We start from the raw sequence: 18003 nt of genomic DNA, 5'->3' as shown, positions 1-18003 counted from the left end.
AAGTCCAGCTCCGGCGGGTCCAGGAATACCCAAGGGATGAATGGCGTCGGCGCAAGGAAGAGACAGGGAGGCCTGTGTCTGCTATGCAGGATCTCTCCTTTTATTGTCAGAGCTTTGTGTGTTTATATAGTAAACATATCTCAGAAAAAATCTTTTATGACAGAGCATATCTTCCCTCAGCATCTACCAGTTTCTTTCTTTTGTCAGGTTTGGCTTGCAAACCTTGTGACTCTGAGGTAAACATGTGTAAATAACTTCTTAATCTTATATCTAAGCAAACGATAGCCCTTAGCACCCATACCTATGCCTAATGTCTATGTCTATACTTATGCCTTGCTGCAATCATAAGCGTTACAAAAAGAGCCACCCCTCCCTTTTCTCCAGCATTTAGTAGCCTGAGGTGCCCGCCTTTTCCACCAAGGAGTGGTGGGAGGGGACTTGGTGGGGCAGACGCGGAGAAAGAATGTGTCAAACCCTGGTTCTTTCCTGGGGACATAGAAACAGGGAGGGGAAGTGGGTGGTAAGCACAGTATTACAAAGAAACAAAGAACAGGATGTAAAATGGGTGGAGATGGTCTGGGGCCTGTCCTTGCGGGGCGGTCGCCTTGCGATCCTCCTGCTCCGAAATGCCCTTCCAAGGAGTTCTCGCCTTGCGGTCCTCCTTGGAGCCTGGTGACCTTGTCACAGCATTGGCTTGTCCAGACGGCTCCCGACAGAAAAAGGCTCAGATCTGCAGACAGGAGGTCAAGTACCTTGAGTTTGTCATCTCAAGAGCGCATTGGGCACTCGGACGTGAGAGGAAACAAACCGTCTGTTCAATACCTCAGCCAAGCACCAAGAAAGAGGTCTGTGAGTTCCTCGGGGCTGCCAGACTCTGCCGGATCTAGATACTGGGTTTCTCTGAAACTGCCAAGCTGTTGTACGAGGCCATGGCAGGGTCTGGGTAAGGACCCCCTAGAGTGGGGGCCTAAACAAGAAAACACCTTCAAGGAGATAAAGAGACTCTTAACCAGTGCTTCAGTGTTAGGGCTGCCAGATGTGACATGGGACTTTAACCTCTTCGTGCATGAGAAAAATCATACTGCCCTGGAGGTCCTCACACAAACAGTCGGGCCATAGCAGCGCCCGGTCGTGTATCTGTCCAAACGACTGGATCCTGTGGCCGCGGGATGGCCGCCATGTCTCCGGGCATTAACTGCTACCGTGGCCCTGGTCAGAGAAGCAGACAAGCTTACACTGGGACAGAATATAAATGTAAAAGTCCCCCATGCTGTTACCACGCTGATGAACAGCCAGGGACATAAATGGCTGACCAACACCAGCATGACTCACTCTCAAGGACTGCTCTGCGAAAACCCACGGGTCCGCCTCGAGACTGTGCGGACGCTGAATCCTGCCACATCCTTACCTACGGGGGCAGAAACCCCCGATCACGACTGTGAAGAGGGCCTAGATGAAATCTACTCGAGCAGGCCAGACCTGACGCACACTCCCCTCCAGAACCCAGAACTGGAACTGTTCACTGATGGAAGCAGTTTCGTCCAGGAAGGACAACGCAAAGCAGGCTATGCAGTAACAACAACAGATGAGATAATAAAGGCTGAGGCCTTGCCACAGGGGTGGTCGGCACAACGGGCTGAGCTGTGGGCACTTATCCAGGCACTGAGGCATGCCGAAGAGAAGCGAGTCAACGTCTACACAGACTCAAGGTGTGCCTTTGCTACTTTACATGTTCATGGAGCCACCTATAAAGAAAGGGGACTACTAACAAGCAGGTGGAAAAGGGATCAAAAACAGAGAAGAAATCCTTCAGCTGTTAGAGTAATTTGGAAGCCTTCCCAGGTGGCAGTCATCCATTGCATAGGCCACCAGAGAGGAACTGATCCAGTCAGCAAAGGAAATCGGTTGGCTGACCAGGCAGCAAAGGAGGCGGTGACCCAACTGAGTCCCACAGTGGGCCCAGAGCCGATCTCTAAGGTCCTCTTGGCACCAGAATTGCCCCCTGAGATATACCAAAGTAGATCAATGGGTTTTAGGTGAGGGAGGAACAAAGGAAAAGAGGGCTGGTGGAGGCTTCCAGACCACAGACTCTTTGTCCCCAGTGCCATAGCAGTCCAGCTGGTGAAGCAACACCATGAGACAACTCACTTAGGGAAACCTGCACTAGGAAGTCTACTGAGCCGCTACTATTTTGTTCCTAAGCTCCCAACCCTGTGTGCCCAGATCAGTGCTAGGTGCATGGCTTGTGCACGAAACAATGCCAGCCAAAGACCAAGACCCAGCCCAGGGGTGCAGACAGTTGGGACATTGCCCTTTGAAGATTTAGAAGTGGACTTTATTGAAGTCAAGCCTTCCTGAGGCTATAAGTATTTGCTTGTGATAGTCTGCACCTACTCGGGATGGGCTGAGGCCTATCCCACGCACACTGAACGGGCATGAGAGGTGGCCAAGGCCCTTCTAAGAGACATAATCCCCAGATATGGGCTGCCTCTCTCCATAGGGTCTGACAATGGGCCAGCCTTTGTGACTGAGATAGTCCAGATTTTGTCCAAGACACTGGGAGCCAAATGGAAGCTCCACACCGCTTACAGACCACAAAGCTCAGGGAAAGTCGAGTGCATGAATCAGACCCTCAAGACTACGTTAGCTAAACTGTCAGGAGACCCAATTACCTTGGGTCAACATGCTACCCCTAGCCTTACTTCGAGCCCAACGCACCACGAGGTCCTCATGCTATTCTCCCTTTGAGATCTTATACGGGAGACCTCCTCCAGTGGTAGGGAAGCTCAAGGGAGACCCCCAACAACTAGCAGACCTGGAGATGTCTCGACACCTCCATGCCCTGGGAAAGGTCTTCTGCCGTATTACTTGAGAAACCTTGAAAAGGACTCCCATTCCCTTGTGCAGGAGATGAGGTATGGGTAAAAGATTAGACTTCAGCCAGTTTGGACTGGCCCTCATATGGTTGTCCTGGCAACCCCTACTGCTATTAAAGTTACAGGAGTCAACCCGTGGATCCACCACACCCCGGTGAAGTGAGCAGCACCTCTAGAAGGGCAAGGGACCTGGACTGCCAAAGCTCATCCGCACCAGCCATCTCAGGTTTTCCTATGGAGACAGCTGAGTCCCGTCTGAGATCTTCAGCCCTGCTCCAGCCACTCCAGGGCTGACTGGTCTATGCACGGTGGAAACTTGAGGAATTCAATGAGGGACATCTGAGAGTCAAGGTTACAATGACACCCTGCCTTGTAGGGACTGGTTACACCACTGGCCTTGATGTTTTCTACAGGCCAAACACAAGGGGTCGTTTTGGCTACAATTTACCCAAAAGCTATGGAATTATTAAGTGGGATCAAATGTTTTGTGTAGTAGTGATTTATATCCTATTGAACTGTAGTACATTGGAGAGTAAAATAGACCCGTCGTGTACTCCATGCATCTGCATGACTAGATCAGGTCAGGGGGTCACTAGGACCTTGTGTTACCATACTCACTTCTACCAACGGGAGGTCCAAGGAACCTGTGAACATAACAAAACAACCTATTCTATTTGTCAACAAGCAGGCCAATATATCTGTTTCGACCCCCGATCCCCCCCCCACCCCCCGCAGTGAAGATTGGTTAGAGGTCCAGCACCAACAAGGGGGGCTTCTGATCAACAGGACAGGAATTACAAATCTAGAACGTCTGGTGGCGGTACACTTTGATGTGTGTGCTGCTGTTAGCAGGAACCCTTGGGTAACTATAGGATGTGGGGGCTTGTCGTGGCAATGGGAGTACAGGCTCAATGACAAATATATGTGTGAACAGGCCCCAGCCCACTCCTCCTGCTATGGTGACCGCTGGGTTTATGGCCCTCACTGGACCTGTGTCACATGGGCAACCTGGGAGAATCGAAGCAAAATAGCTCTTCTTCAAAAGGGAACTGTTGACCCCAATTGTAAATTAGGGACGTGTACTCCTGTCAATTTCACTATCTTCAACCCCAGAGACTCAAAATGGAAAAATGGTCTCAAAATCGGTATTTATATCAATGGGAGAGGTGTTGACCCAGGCACCGTGTTAAATTTCCAGAGTATTTCTATTCCACTCTGGGCTTCTACACACAAGCTCTTCCATTCTTTTTATGAAGGGATAGAAAGTGGTCCTCCTCCTATTTCAGTCAGAACTAAAAACCTATTCTTCGCCCTAGCAGAAACCATAGCCCAGACGTTGATGCTTACTTCTTGCTGTGTGTGTGAAGGAACTAATTTGGGAGACCAATGGCCCTGGGAAGCTAAAGAATTAGATCCCCAGAGACCCTTCAACAACTCAGGGGAATTCAAGAAAACCAGGGGTAGGGTTTGGCATTTAAAGTCTTCCATAATCGGCAGGAACTGTCTGGCACGGTGGGGCCCATTATTCAATGTTCCAATTGGAAACCTCACTTGCCTAGGCCAAAAACACTATAATACAACTACTCACACTTCTGACTGGTGGGGAAGCCCAAACTATACAGAGCCTAATCCTCACCCTCTAGCAAGCTTCCCCAATTTAAAGACCAGATGGAATGACTTGTCCACTGAAGGCCAGTGGCCTGCTCCAGAAGGATTATGTTGGATATGTGGAGCTAACGCGTATTCAGTTTTGCCAGCCAATTGGTCAGGGACATGCATATTGGGGACTACCCGCCCCTTCTTTTTCCTACTCCCCTTAGCCCAAGGTGAATCATTAGGGGCCCCAGCTTATGAAGGCAGAGGCCTCACCAGGAAGCGCAGGCCTCTACAGACTGGAAACTGGAAAGATGGTGAGTGGCCTCCTGAACGCATAATCCAATGTTATGAGCCAGCCACTTGGGCAGAAGATGGGTCCTGGGGCTACCGAACCCCAATTTACATGCTTAACAGAATTAGCCATCTCCAGGCAGTGGTTGAAATCATTACTAATCAAACGGTCAAGGCTCTTTATTTGTTGGCAGGAGAACAGACCAAGATGCGTAATGCTATTTATCAGAATCGCTGAGCCTTAGATTACTTACTGGCTGTAGAAGGGGGCGTCTGTGGGAAGTTCAATCTCAGTAATTGTTGCCTACAGATAGATGATAAGGGCAAGGTTATAGAAGAAATAACCGACAAGATGACTAAAATAGCTCATGTCCCAGTCCAGACTTGGAAAGGATGGAATCCCGGAGAGCTATTTGGGGGCTGGTTTTCTTACCTAGGGGGATTCAAAGCACTTGTGGGAATAGTCCTACTCCTCCTTGGGACCTGCCTTCTTTTACCTTGCCTCTTGCCATTATTCATGAGGATAGCTTCCAGCCTAGCTGAGGCCACCACGGATAGGAGGGCCACCGCACACCTCCTAGCCCTGAGAGGTTATCAGCCCCTGGGCTTAGAAGATCAAGAGGTTGATGCCTTATAACATTTAAGGGGCATCAAGAGGGGGGAATGAAGAGGAAAATTAGAAACTTGCACTCAGCTAAAAATAACTCCATGCTTGTTCTGCTTTTGTGAAACATGCTTGCTGCTCTGAAAAAGGAAAAACAAAAACAGGATAACCTAGCAATCAAATGTAATCTTAGGATGTTTTGCTAAGTATGGAATGTTCTGCACCTGCTCTTGTAAGTTTCTGCTTGGAAACTTCTGTGCCCTGTAAACCAAGTAACCAATCTACCAATGCTAACTATAAACACGTGCACAGATCCCTATAAAAGCAAAGCTCACCCTGAGCTCGGGGCCCAGAACTTTGGAGCGTTAGCTTGTCTGGGGCCACCAGCTTAATAAACCTGAGTTCTCCAACCCTCCGAGTGTGGTGCTTGGTTTATCAATGGACCGATTTCTGCAACAACACAAGCTAATTAATTCTAGTTTTAGAATTTGGAACTTGAGCTCTAGGGTACCAAGGCGATGTCACACATACAAGCTATTATTCTATAGTCAGGACAGACCTAGAGATACAGACTTGAGAGTCACCAGAGGGCAGATGATCACCCACAGAACATTTGGAAAGTAAAATTGAAGAAGAGAAACTCCTCCGTCCTACAAGTGTCTCTTCCCTGAGATAAACCACATCAAGACAAGGTAGGAGAAAAGATACAGAAGCCTCAGCTTGGTCACCTGGCAGGAGTGAGGATGGATGCTGAGGCAGGTGAGTGGTGTGGGGTCTGAGGCTGAGGCATGGTTGGAGTGTGGCAAAAATGAGTCTGGAAGAGTGACCCAGGAATGGTCAACAGAGATCTTACCTCCTGGAGTTAGTCCCTCAGCTACTGAATTTACACCCTGAGTAGAAATCTACTGTAATTAACAGGTCTGAATGTAAGACCAGAAGCTCAGGTATGCAAGAAACATTACATTTCTTTGTAATACCCGAATCAACCTAGTGTTGACTCCAAGCTGCCACTCCATTGGACTGGTAGTAGCCTTATGTTGCCACTGCAACCATACTCCCTCACTGCACCAAGGTTCTGGAGGCCTTTCCTACTCATGAGTCATCTCTCCCACCCCAGTTACTGCTGGTCTGCCCATTGTCTGTGTCTGCCCAATCCTGTCAGGTCTGGCAGCTTCTGGCAGTTTCCCTGACATATATAGGATACTAGAAAATTTGACAAAGCTCTGAAAGCCAGGGCCTAGGACTCTGTTTCCCTAGATAAACCATGTACCTCCGGCCTGGAGTCTTGCTGCTTCCCAGGTTAATGACTTGGAGCACAACCTCGATCTCTACTGCTTCTAGACCTATGGACTTCTTCTCCCCACCACTGCCAAGTAATTTCTAGTCTGCGTGGGAGTTCCTACCTCTTGCTCCTTTACCATACACTTTAAGTTCATTAAATCCATAACTTGAAAAACATGTTCCTCTTTGCTCCAGGAAAGGGAGGACTTCCTTCACCAAAGATGGGGAAAAATATCTGCATTTCACTTTCTAGTGCATTGAAAAGAAGAAGAAGAAGGATAAGGATAAAGAGAAGGAGAAGGAGAAGGAGAAGAAGAAAGAAGAAGAAGAAGAAGAAGAAGAAGAAGAAGAAGAAGAAGAAGAAGAAGAAGAAGAAGAAGAGGAGGAGGAGGAGGAGGAAGAGGAAGAGGAAGAAGGAGAAGGAGAAGGAGAAGAAGAAGAAGATCAAAACAAAACCAGATAAGATCATGCATTGGAACAGTGTGAACATTTACATTCTGGCACATACTGGTGGAGAGGAGATTGGCAAGTGCAAGGAAGAGCCCAGGCCTCTAAAGGGCTGGATGAATGAGGTGGGACAGGAGATGGGGATGAGGAGTAGCTGAAGGTAACATCTTTGGACTTGGGCTTCCCTGATTTTTAGAATGGAGCTTTGCAGGGAGCCTGCACTCAGGGGTCATAGATCAAATCTGGAATAGCCCAAGTTACCTAGTAGACAGGGTTGTAGGTAGTAGGTGTGGGAGGTGGTGGGGCACTGGGCATTGGTGGTTGTATAGGAAAACTACCTGTTTTCCTTCTGTGTTTCTGCTTTACTTTTACACTACCATACTCACAACACTTCTGACACCAGATGTGTGGAGATTTTCCCCAACAACAAGCAATGCCAGATGGATGTCCTATAAATTAATTCAATACTGACACTATCTACCTGGAGATACCATTAGATCCCAGGAGATTCCCTGCCCCCTCCAATCCCCTCACACATCACAGATGCCAATCATGAGTAATAGGTCCTAGGTTGCCCACAACTTCCTTCCAGCTTGGCTACAAATCAGAGGTTCCCAAGAGCCCCCTCATTAGAGTCAATCATTTGCTAGAATGGCTCACAGAGATCAAGGAAACAGGTATATTTACCAGTTTATTAAAGGATGTGTTAAAAGATACAGATGAGCAGCCAGAAAAAGAGATAAAAGAGATACATGGGGCAAGAAGTTGGCAGGGTCCTGAATGCAGGAGCTCTGTCCCCATGGAGCTGGGGTACACCAACATGGATATGTTCACCAACCTGAAAGCTCTCCAAACCCCTTACTTTGGGGGGTTTTATGGAGGCTTCATCACACAGACATGATTGATCATTAACTGATTTCTTTCTCCCTCCTCAAGAAAGTAGAGTGTGGTTGGGAATGGGGCTGAAAATTCCAACTTCTAATCATGGTTTGATTTTTCTGGTGGACAGCCCTCACTGAGGAGCCCACCCAGAGTTTCCTCATGAGAACATACATTTATATCACTCAGAAAATTGTTACTGAGTCCAAGCTCACTCTGCTCGCCTCACAACAGGCCAATGAATTAGAGACAAGGTGTTGAGGCAAGGAATACGATTTTATTTGGAAAGCCAGCAGATGAGAAAATGGCAGACGGGTCTCCAAAAAAACCATCTTATTTGAGTCTGGATACCAATTTGCTTTATAGAATCAGAGAGGGAGAGGCAGTGAGGAAGTAAAGTAAAAAAGGCAGACTAGAGAGGGAGAGGCACGGGGAAGTAAAGTAAAAAGGGCTATTAGCCTTGCAAAACATCTCCTGGAATGACTAGCCTCAGAGAGGAGATGTGTTAATTTCTTCTTTTCGGTAGCCATTCACAAGTGTGCAGGGTTCTCTGAAGCAGGCTATTATGTATGATTTTAATAACAAAAACAACGAAAAGCAAAGGTTAAAGTCAAAGAAACAGATCCAACATGGAGTCCAACTTAGCTCTTCCCTGTTACACGAGGTGTTGAGACAAGGAATATGACTTTACTCAGAAAGCAGGCAGACTGAGAAGATGGCAGACTAGTGTCTCCAAAAAAACCATTTTATCTGCGTCTGGATGCCAGTTTCTTTTATAGAATCAGAGAGGGAGATGCTGTGAGGAAGTGAAGTAAAAGGGTAGCATAGGGACTTACCCTGGTGGCACAGTGGTTAAGAATCCACCTGCCAATGCAGGGGACACAGGTTCAATCTCTGGTCTGGGAAGATCCCACATGCCATGAGGCAACAAAGCCGGTGTGATACAACTACTGAGCCTGCACTCTAGAACCCACAAGCCACAAGTACAGAGCCCATGTGCCACAACTACTGAAGCCCACGAGCCTAGAGCCTGTGCTCTGCAGCAAGAGAAGCCACCGTAATGAGAAGCCTGTGCACCGCAATGAAGAGTAACTCCCATTCACTGCAACTAGAGAAAGTCTGCTAGCAGCAACAAAGACCCAATGCAGCCAAAAATAAATAAATAAATTAATTAATTAAAAAGAAAAGAAAAGGTAGCATAGAGAGGGAGAGATGGTGAGGAAGTAAAGTATAAGGGCCATCAGTCTTGCAAAACATCTCCTGGAATGATTAGCCTTGGTGAGGGGATGTGTTCATTTCTTCTCTCTTGCAGCCATTCACAGGTGGGTAGGGTCAGATTGTTTCCCTATGAGCTGAACAGAGAGAGCAACTTCAGTTTAACTTTCAGGCAGAGGGGCAGCGTTCTCCAAGGCAGGCCATTATGTATGATTATAATAACAAAAGCAACAAAAAGCAAAGGTTAAAGTCAAAGAAACACACAGAACATCTATTTAGAGTCCAATTTAGCTCTTCTTGGTTACAAAATTACAAAGGGTTCAGGAATCCTCTGTCAGCAACTGAGGTCAAAGACCAAATATTAGAAAAAAATATGTTCCTGATGCTTTTATCACTTAGGAAATCGCAAGGATTTTAAGAGCTCTATGGCATGAACTAGAGGTGGAGACCAATCTCTATTTTGTCTATTATTTCACAGTGGTATAGCCTTATACATACTTTTCTGCCTCTAGTCAATATGGATTTAGAATTCTATTAGGTTGCATCTGGGTGCCAAGATCCTTGCTCTAATCTGTGGATTGCTGGGAATGGCTGGTGCTGGAATCACCTAACTTTTATTTAGAACTTAGGCATTTACTTGCTTTATTCAATTTGCTCTTCAAATTACACAGAGAGGTAAATGTTACAGTTTCCATTCTGCTGATGGGAAACCTGAACCTCAGAGAGGCCAGGGAATTTACCATAGTAACACAGCTAATGTGTGGCTTAATGCATGTCAGTTATAGCTGCAACCTATGGATGCTTTATGGCCCAGTGACATTTTGAGGACGAAAGGGGCTGGTGTTAATAACTGTGCCAGGACAATAGGTATACAGTGGATTCTCCTGGGTAGATTGGGATGTGTGGCCAACTGGTTATTTTTCTATTTTTATTAACTCTTTTAAAGAACAAATTGTAATTTTGTTAATCATTTCTACTTTAAAAAATTCTCTGTCTTATTTATTTGTGGCCTTGCCTTAACTATTTCCTTTCTTTAAGAAAGATAAGATTGCCAACTCCTTTTATGAAGCCAATTTAACCCTAACCTCAAAACTTGATGAAAATTTGATAAAATCTTCAATAAATGTAGATTATAGTCCAGTCTCACTTGTGAACAGAGATGCAAGAATCCTGATATGTATTAAATTCAGTAATGATTAAAGAATGTAATATACTGTGACCAATTATGGTTAATTCTTAGGAATGCAAGGAGAAAATTCTACATGAAAAAAAAACTATTAATATAGTTTACCATACTAACAAATAAAAGAAGGAAATACATTTCAACAGATGTAGAAAAAGCATCCTTTAAAGTTTTATACTTATTTACGACTTAAACAAGGAATAGAAAGTAACTTCCTTAAAGTGATAGGTATTTATCTTTTACCTGGAAAAACTTGAAAAGCATTTGCCTTAAGATTAGGAACAGTGGGACTTCCCTGGTGGCGCAGTGGTTAAGAATCCGCCTGCAATGCAGGGGACATGGGTTCAAGCCCTGGTCTGGGAAGATCCCACGTGCCACAGAGCAACTAGGCCCGTGTGCCACAACTACTGAGCACATGTGCCACAACTACTGAAGCCTGAGTGCCTAAAGACTGTGCTTCGCAATAAGAGAAGTCATTGCAATGAGAAGCCCATGTACTGCAATGAGGAGTAGCCCCTGCTCACCGCAACTAGAGAAAGCCCGCGTGCAGCAACAAAGACCCAATGCAGCCAATAAATAAATTAAAAAAAAAAAAAAAAAAAAGATTAGGAACAGTGCAAGAATATATGCTATCACAATGTTCTATGTAATGCTGGAGGTGCCAGCCAATGTTATAAGAGAGGAAATAACACTAAGAAATACAAGTGTTGGATGGGAAGAGATAATATTGTCCTTTTCAAGGGTCATGACCATTTATATAGAAGACAAGAAAATCAACAGACTCTTAGAAGTAATGAGTTCAATAAGTTTGCTGATTAGAAGATCAATATACCAAAATCAGTAGCTTTCCTCAATATCAGCAATATTAAAATCAGAAAGATAGTACAATAAGACATCATCCCAAACAGCAACAAAACTGTAAAATTTCAAGGACTTACTGAACAAAAATTCACAAGACCATTACAGAAGAACATTTAAAAACTCTACAACAGGCCATAAGGAAAGAGCTGAATAAATAGTGATGTGAATAATCTTCATGAATGAGAATGCAGTATTTAGAGATAAAAAAATTCTCCAATATAATGCAGTTCCAAGCAAAGTCATAGCCAGCTTTGGGGAGATCCTACTCCCCTCACATTTTGAATGAACCATCAAGAGATTCGTGGTGGAAGGCAGGACTCTATCTCCCTCCACGGAAGTAGAAGAAGGGCCAGTCACTCCTTCTCACTCTTTGGAAGCTAGCACATGAGTATGTGATCCTAGCTTGGACATAAAATTCTCCTTCCCAGGACTCTGAATCTTCAGTGAGTGTTACAGTAATGCAGGGAGTGTTCAGAAGGCTTTTCATTATGGTGGCATCTTTCCATGGTGGCATTTTTTTTCCATCTTTATTGGAGTATAATTGCTTTACAAGGTTGTGTTAGTTTCTGCTGTAAAACAAAGTGAATCAGCTATGTGTACACATATATTCCCAAATCCCCTCCGTCTTGAGGCTCCCTCCCACCATCCCTATCCCACCCCTCTAGGTCGTCACAAAATATAGAACTGATCTCCCTGTGCTCTGTAGCATCTTCCCACTAGCTATCTATTTTACATTTGGTAGTGTATGTATGTCAATGCTACTCTCTCACTTTGTCCCAGCTTCCCCCCCGCCCCACCCCGTGTCCTCAAGTTCATTCTCTACTTCTGCGTCTCTATTCCTGCCCTGCCACTAGGTTCATCAGTACCACTTTTCTAGATTCCATATATATGTTTTAGCATATGCTATTTGTTTTTCTCTTTCTGACTTACTTTAATCCATATGACAGACTCTAGGTCCATCCACCTCACTATAAATAACTCAATTTTGTTCCTTTTTATGACTAATATTCCATTGTATATATGTGCCACATCTTCTTTATCCATTCATCTGTCAATGGACATTTAGGTTGCGTCCATGTCCTCGTTATTGTAAATAATGCAAAGAACATTGTGGTACGTGTATCTTTTTGAATTATGGTTTTCTCAGGGTATATGCCCAGTAGTGGGATTGCTGGGTTATATGGTATTTCTATTTTTAGTTTTTTAAGGAACCTCCATACTGTTCTTCATAATGGCTGTATCAATTTACATTCCCACCAGGAATGTAAACAGTGTAGGAGAGTTCCCTTTTCTCCACACCATCTCCAGCATTTATTGTTTTTAGATTTTTTTGATGATGGCCATTCTGACTGGTGTGAGGTGATACCTCACTGTGGTTTTGATTTGCATTTCTCTAATAATTAGTGATGTTGAGCATCTTTTCATGTGTTTGTTGGCCATCTGTATCTCTTCCTTGGAGAAATGTCTATTTAGGTCTTCTGCCCATTTTTGGATTGGGTTGTTTGTTTTTTCGATATTGAGCTGCACAAGCTGCTTGTATATTTTGGAGGTTAATCTTTTGTCAGTTGCTTCATTTACAAATATTTTCTCTTATTCTGAGGGTTGTCTTTTCATCATGTTTATGATTTCCTTTGCTGTGCAAAAGCTTTTAAGTTTCATTAGGTCCCATTTGTTTATTTTTGTTTTTATTTCCATTATTCTGGGAAGTGGGTCAAAAAGGATCTTGCTATAGTTTATGTCATAGAGTGTTCTGCCTATGTTTTCCTCTACGAGTTTTATAGTGTCCAGCCTCACATTTAGGTCTTTAATTCACTTTGAGTTTATTTTGTGTCTGGTGTTACGTACTGTTCTAATTTCATTCTTTTACATGTAGCTGTCTAGTTTTCCCACCACCACTTATTGAAGAGGCTGTCCTTTTTCAATTGTATGTTCTTGCCTCCTTTGTCATAAATTAGGTGACCATATGTGTGTGGGTTTATCTCTGGGCTTTCTATCCTGTACCATTGATCTATATTTCTGCTTTTGTGCCAGTACCATACTGTCTTGATTACTCTAGCTTTGTAGTATAGTCTGAAGTTGGGGAGCCTGATTCCTCCAGCTCCATTTTTCTTTATCAAGATTGTTTTGGCTATTCAGGGTCTTTTGTGTTTCCATACGAATTGTAAAATTTTTTGTTCTAATTCTGTGAAGAATGCCATTGTTAATTGATAGGGATTGCATTAAATCTGTAGGTAGCTTTGGGTAGTGTAGTCAATTTCACAATATTGATTCTTCCAATCCAAGAACATGGTGTATTTCTCCATCTGTTTATATCATCTTTGATTTCTTTCATCAGTGTTTTATAGCTTTCTGAGTACAAGTCTTTTGTCTCCTTAGCTATGTTTATGCCTAGGTATTTTATTCTTTTTGTTGTGATGGTAAATGGGATTGTTTCCTTAATTTCTCTTTCTGATTTTTCATTGTTAGTGTATAGGAATGCAAGAGATTTCTGTGCATTAATTTTGTATCCTGAAGCCTTACCAAATTCATCGATTAGTTCTAGTAGTTCCCTGGTGGCACCTTTTGGATTTTCTATGTATAGTATCATGTCATCTGCAAACAGTGACAGTTTTCCTTCTTTTCCAATTTGGGTTCCTTTTATTTCTTTTTCTTCTCTGGCTGCCATGGCTAAGACTTCCAAAACTATGTTGAATAAGAGTGGCGAGAGTGGACATCCTTGTGTTGTTCCTGATCTTAGAGGAAATGCTTTCAATTTTTCACCATTAAGAATAATGTTTGCTCTGGGTTTGTAATATATGGCCTGTATTATGTTGAGGTAGGTTCCCTCTTTGCCCATTTTCTGGAGAGTTTTTTCATAAATGGGTGTTGAATTTTGTCAAAAGATTTTTCTGCATCTATTAAGATGATTAGATGGCTTTCATTCCTTAATTTGTTAATATGGTGTATCACATTGATTGATTTACATATATTAAAGAGTCCTTGCATTCCAGGGCTAAACCCCACTTGATCATGGTGTGTGATCCTTTTAATGTGTTGTTGGATTCTGTTAGCTAGTATTTTGTTGAGGATTTTTGCATCTAAATTCATCAGTGATATTGGTCTGTAATTTTCTTTTTTTGTAGTATCTTTGTCTGGTTTTGGTATCAGGGTGATGATCACCTCATAAAATGAGTTTGAGAGTGTTCCTTCCTCTGCAATGTTTTGGAAGAGTTTGAGAAGGATGGGTGTTAGGTCTTCTCTAAATGTTTGATAGAATTCAGCTGTGAAACCATCTGGTCCTGGACTTTTGTTTGTTGGAAGATTTTTTATTACAGTTTCAATTTCATTACTTGTGATAAGTCTGTTTATGTTTTCTAATTCTTCCTGATTCAGTCTTGGAAAGTTGTACCTTTCCAAGAATTTGTCCATTTCTTCAAGGTTGTCTATTTTATTGACATATAGTTTTTTATAGTAGTCTCTTATAATCCTTTTTATTTCTGTGGTGTCAGTTGTGATTTCTCCTTTTTCATTTCTAACTTTATTGATTTTCGTCCTCTCCCTTTTTTCCTTGATGAGTCTGGCTAAAAGTTTATCAATTTTATCTTCTCAAAGAACCAAATTTTAGTTTTATTGATCTTTGCTCTTGTTTTCTTTGTTTCTGTTTCACTTATTTCTGCTCTGATCTTTATGATTTCTTTCCTTCTACTGACTTTGGGTTTTCTTTGTTCTTCTTTCTCTAGCTGTTTTAGGTGTAAGTTTAGACTGTTTGTTTGAGATTTTTCTTGTTTCCTGAGGTGAGATTTAATTGCTATAACTTTCCCTTTTAGAACTGCTTTTGCTATGTCCCATAGGTTTTGGGTCATCATGTTTTCATTGCCATTTGTTTCCATGTATTTATTTTATTTCTTCTTCGATTTCTTCAGTGATTTCTCAGTTATTTAGTAGTGCACTGTTTAGTCTCCATGTATTTGTGTTCTTTACAGTTTTTTCCTGTAATTGATTTCTAATCTCATAGTGTTGTGGTTAGAGAAGGTGCTTGATATGATTTCAATTTTCTTAAATTTTCTGAGGCTTGATTTGTGACCCAAGATGTGATCTATCCTGGAGAATGTTCCATGTGCACTTGAGAAGAAAGTGTAGTGTATTCTGCAACTTTCAGGTGGACTATCCTTTAAATATCAATTAAATCTATCTGGTCTATTGTGTCATTTAAAGCTTGTGTTTCCTTATTTATTTTCTATCTGGATGATCTGTCCATTGGTGTTTAAGTGGGGTGTTAAAGTCCCCTACTATTATTGTGTTACTGTCCATTTCCCCTTTTATGGCTGTTAGCATTTGCCTTTTGTATTGAGGTGCTCCTATGTTGGGTGCATAAATGTTTATAATTGTTATATCTTCTTGGACTGAGCCCTTTATCATTTTGTAGTGTCCTTCTTTTTCTCTTGTAAGAGTCTTTATTTTAAAGTCTGTTTTATCTGATACGAGTAATGCTGCTCCAGCTTTCTTTTGATTTACATTTGCGTGGAATATCTTTTTCCATCCCTTCACTTTCAGTCTGTATGTGTCCCTAGGTCTGAAGTTGGTCTCTTGTAGACAACACATATGTAGATCCTGTTTTTATATCCATTCAGCCAGTCTGTGTCTTTTGGTTGGAGCATTTAATCCATTTACATTCAAGGTTATTATCGAGATATATGTTCCTATTACAATTTTCTTAATTGTTTTGGGTTTGTTTTTGTGGGTCTTTTTCTTCTCTTGTGTTTCTCTCCTAGAGAATTTCCTTTAGCATTTGTTGTAAAGCTGGTTTTGTGGTGCTGAATTCTCTTAGCTCTTGCTTGTTTGTAAAGCTTTTGATTTCTCCATCAATTCTAAATGAGATCCTTTTTGGGTAGAGTAATCTTGGTTGTAGGTTTTTCTCTTTCATCACTTTAAGTATATCCTGCCACTCCCTTCTGGCCTGTAGAGTTTCTGCTGAAAAATCAGCTGATAACCTTATGGGGATTCCTTTGTATGTTATTTTTTGCTTTTCCCTTGCTGCTTTTAATATTTTTTGTTTGAATTTAATTTTTGTTGGTTTGATTAATATGTGTTCTGATGTGTTTCTCCTCTTTATCCTGTATGGGACTTTCTCTGCTTCTTGGACTTAGGAGACTATTTCCTTTCCCATGTTAGGGAAGTTTTTCACTATAACCTCTTTGAATATTTTATCAGACCCTTTATTTTTTTTTTTTCTTCTTCTGGGACCCCTATAACTCAAATTTTGGTGCATTTAGTGTTGACCCAGAAGTCTCTGAGACTATCCTCAATTCTTTTCATTCTTTACTGTTTATTCTCTTCCTTGGCAGTTATTTACACCATTCTATTCTCCATCTCACTTATTTGCTCTTCTGCCTCAGTTATTCTATTATTGATTCCTTCTAGTGTAGTTTTCATTTCAGTTGTTGTGTTGTTCATCTCTGTTTGTTTGTTCTTTAGTTCTAGATCTTTGTTAAACATTTCTTGTATTTTCTTGGTCTGTGCCTCCACTCTATTTCCAGGATTCTGGATCATTTTTACCATCATTACTCTGAATTATTTTTCAGCTAGGTTGCCTATTTCCTCTTCATTTATTTGGTCTTGTAGGTTTTTACCTTGTCCCTTCATCTGTGACATATTTTTTTGTCATCTGCTTTTTTTTTTTTTTTTAATAGATGGGATTGTGTTCCTGTCTTACTAGTTGTTTGGTCTGAGGCTTAAAGCACTGGAGTTTGTAGGCTATTGGGTAGAGCTGGATCTTGGTGCTGAGGTGAGGACCTCTGGGTGATCTCATTGCAATGGATATTCCCTGGGGTCTGAGGTTCTCTGTTAGTCTGATGATTTGGACTCAGAGCTCCCACTGCAGGAACTCAGGCCTGACCCCCAGCTCATGAACCAAGATCCTGCAAGCCACGTGGGGTGGAGGAAAAAACAAAAAAAGGAGAAAAAAGGAAAGAAAGGAGTAGAATAACAAAGAGTGAAAAATACCATAAGATTAGACAAAGAATATATGTGTTAGAGAAAAATAAAAAAATAGATGAAGCAACAACTGGAAGGTAAAACAGAACCACAATAGCAAAAAAGAGGGGGGAAGACAGAAAAGGCCTTGTCTATGGGGGGCAGGGCTTAAGCAGGGGCAGAGTTTAGGCAGTGGGAGGGGGCTATGCTTAGGTCCTACAGGGCCAGAAAAGTCCCTGGGGAGGTGGAGGGGTTGTGCGGGAAGGAGGGGCCCAGGAGTGCCTCTGGTCTTGAGGGTGGAGGACCAGGTCCAGGACCCCAGCAGGCTCCCTGGGCTAGAGTGGGTGGGGGAAATGTTATGTGCTTCCCCTAGTCCTCTAATCTCAGGGGGTCCCTCTGCCTTGGCCTCTCTTCTTCTTCCCCACCCCCTCCTATGCCCCTAGGACCCAGGTGGCTGGAGGGGGCCCCCGGAAGGCAGAGGACCAGACCGGAAAGTCTAACAGGCTTCTTGGGGCCAACTGGGTGTGGGAAACACCTGTGTCACTTCCCCTGTTCCCCCAGTCCCAGAGGGGCCCCTGTCCACCTCTCTTCCTCTTTTGCCCTCCTCCATTCCTCCCATGCCCATAGGACAAGCACCTGAGAGGGCCCCAGAGAATGAAGGACCAGGCTTGGGAGGCCAGCAGGCTTCCTGGGTCCCAAGTGGGCAGGGTGACCTCTAAGCCTCCCCTGGTCCTCTGATCCTGGAAGATCCCCCCACCGGTCTGCCTGTCCTCCTCCAACTGGGCAAGGGAAACACTAGATGCACTCCCCACTGATCT

General features: G+C 43.1%; 1 protein-coding gene across 1 annotated transcript in view; it reads right to left on the bottom strand.

The window, feature by feature from the left end:
• Nucleotides 1–883: 883 nt before the first annotated feature.
• Nucleotides 884–18003, bottom strand: part of MMP7 (matrix metallopeptidase 7) — a 47176-nt gene continuing 30056 nt past the window's right edge. The window contains exons 6-8 of the mRNA XM_057749412.1: nt 1357–1408; nt 1083–1209; nt 884–967 (exon numbers count right to left, since the gene is read on the bottom strand). Coding sequence (XP_057605395.1) covers nt 884–967; nt 1083–1209; nt 1357–1408 — 263 coding nt within the window. The remainder of the gene's footprint in view (nt 968–1082; nt 1210–1356; nt 1409–18003) is intronic.

The sequence above is a fragment of the Hippopotamus amphibius genome, chromosome 9 (assembly GCF_030028045.1).
Source record: "Hippopotamus amphibius kiboko isolate mHipAmp2 chromosome 9, mHipAmp2.hap2, whole genome shotgun sequence".
NCBI classification, from domain to species: domain Eukaryota; kingdom Metazoa; phylum Chordata; class Mammalia; order Artiodactyla; family Hippopotamidae; genus Hippopotamus; species Hippopotamus amphibius.
Note: the sequence above shows the minus strand (reverse complement) of the source record. Positions and strands in the feature narration are given on the sequence as shown.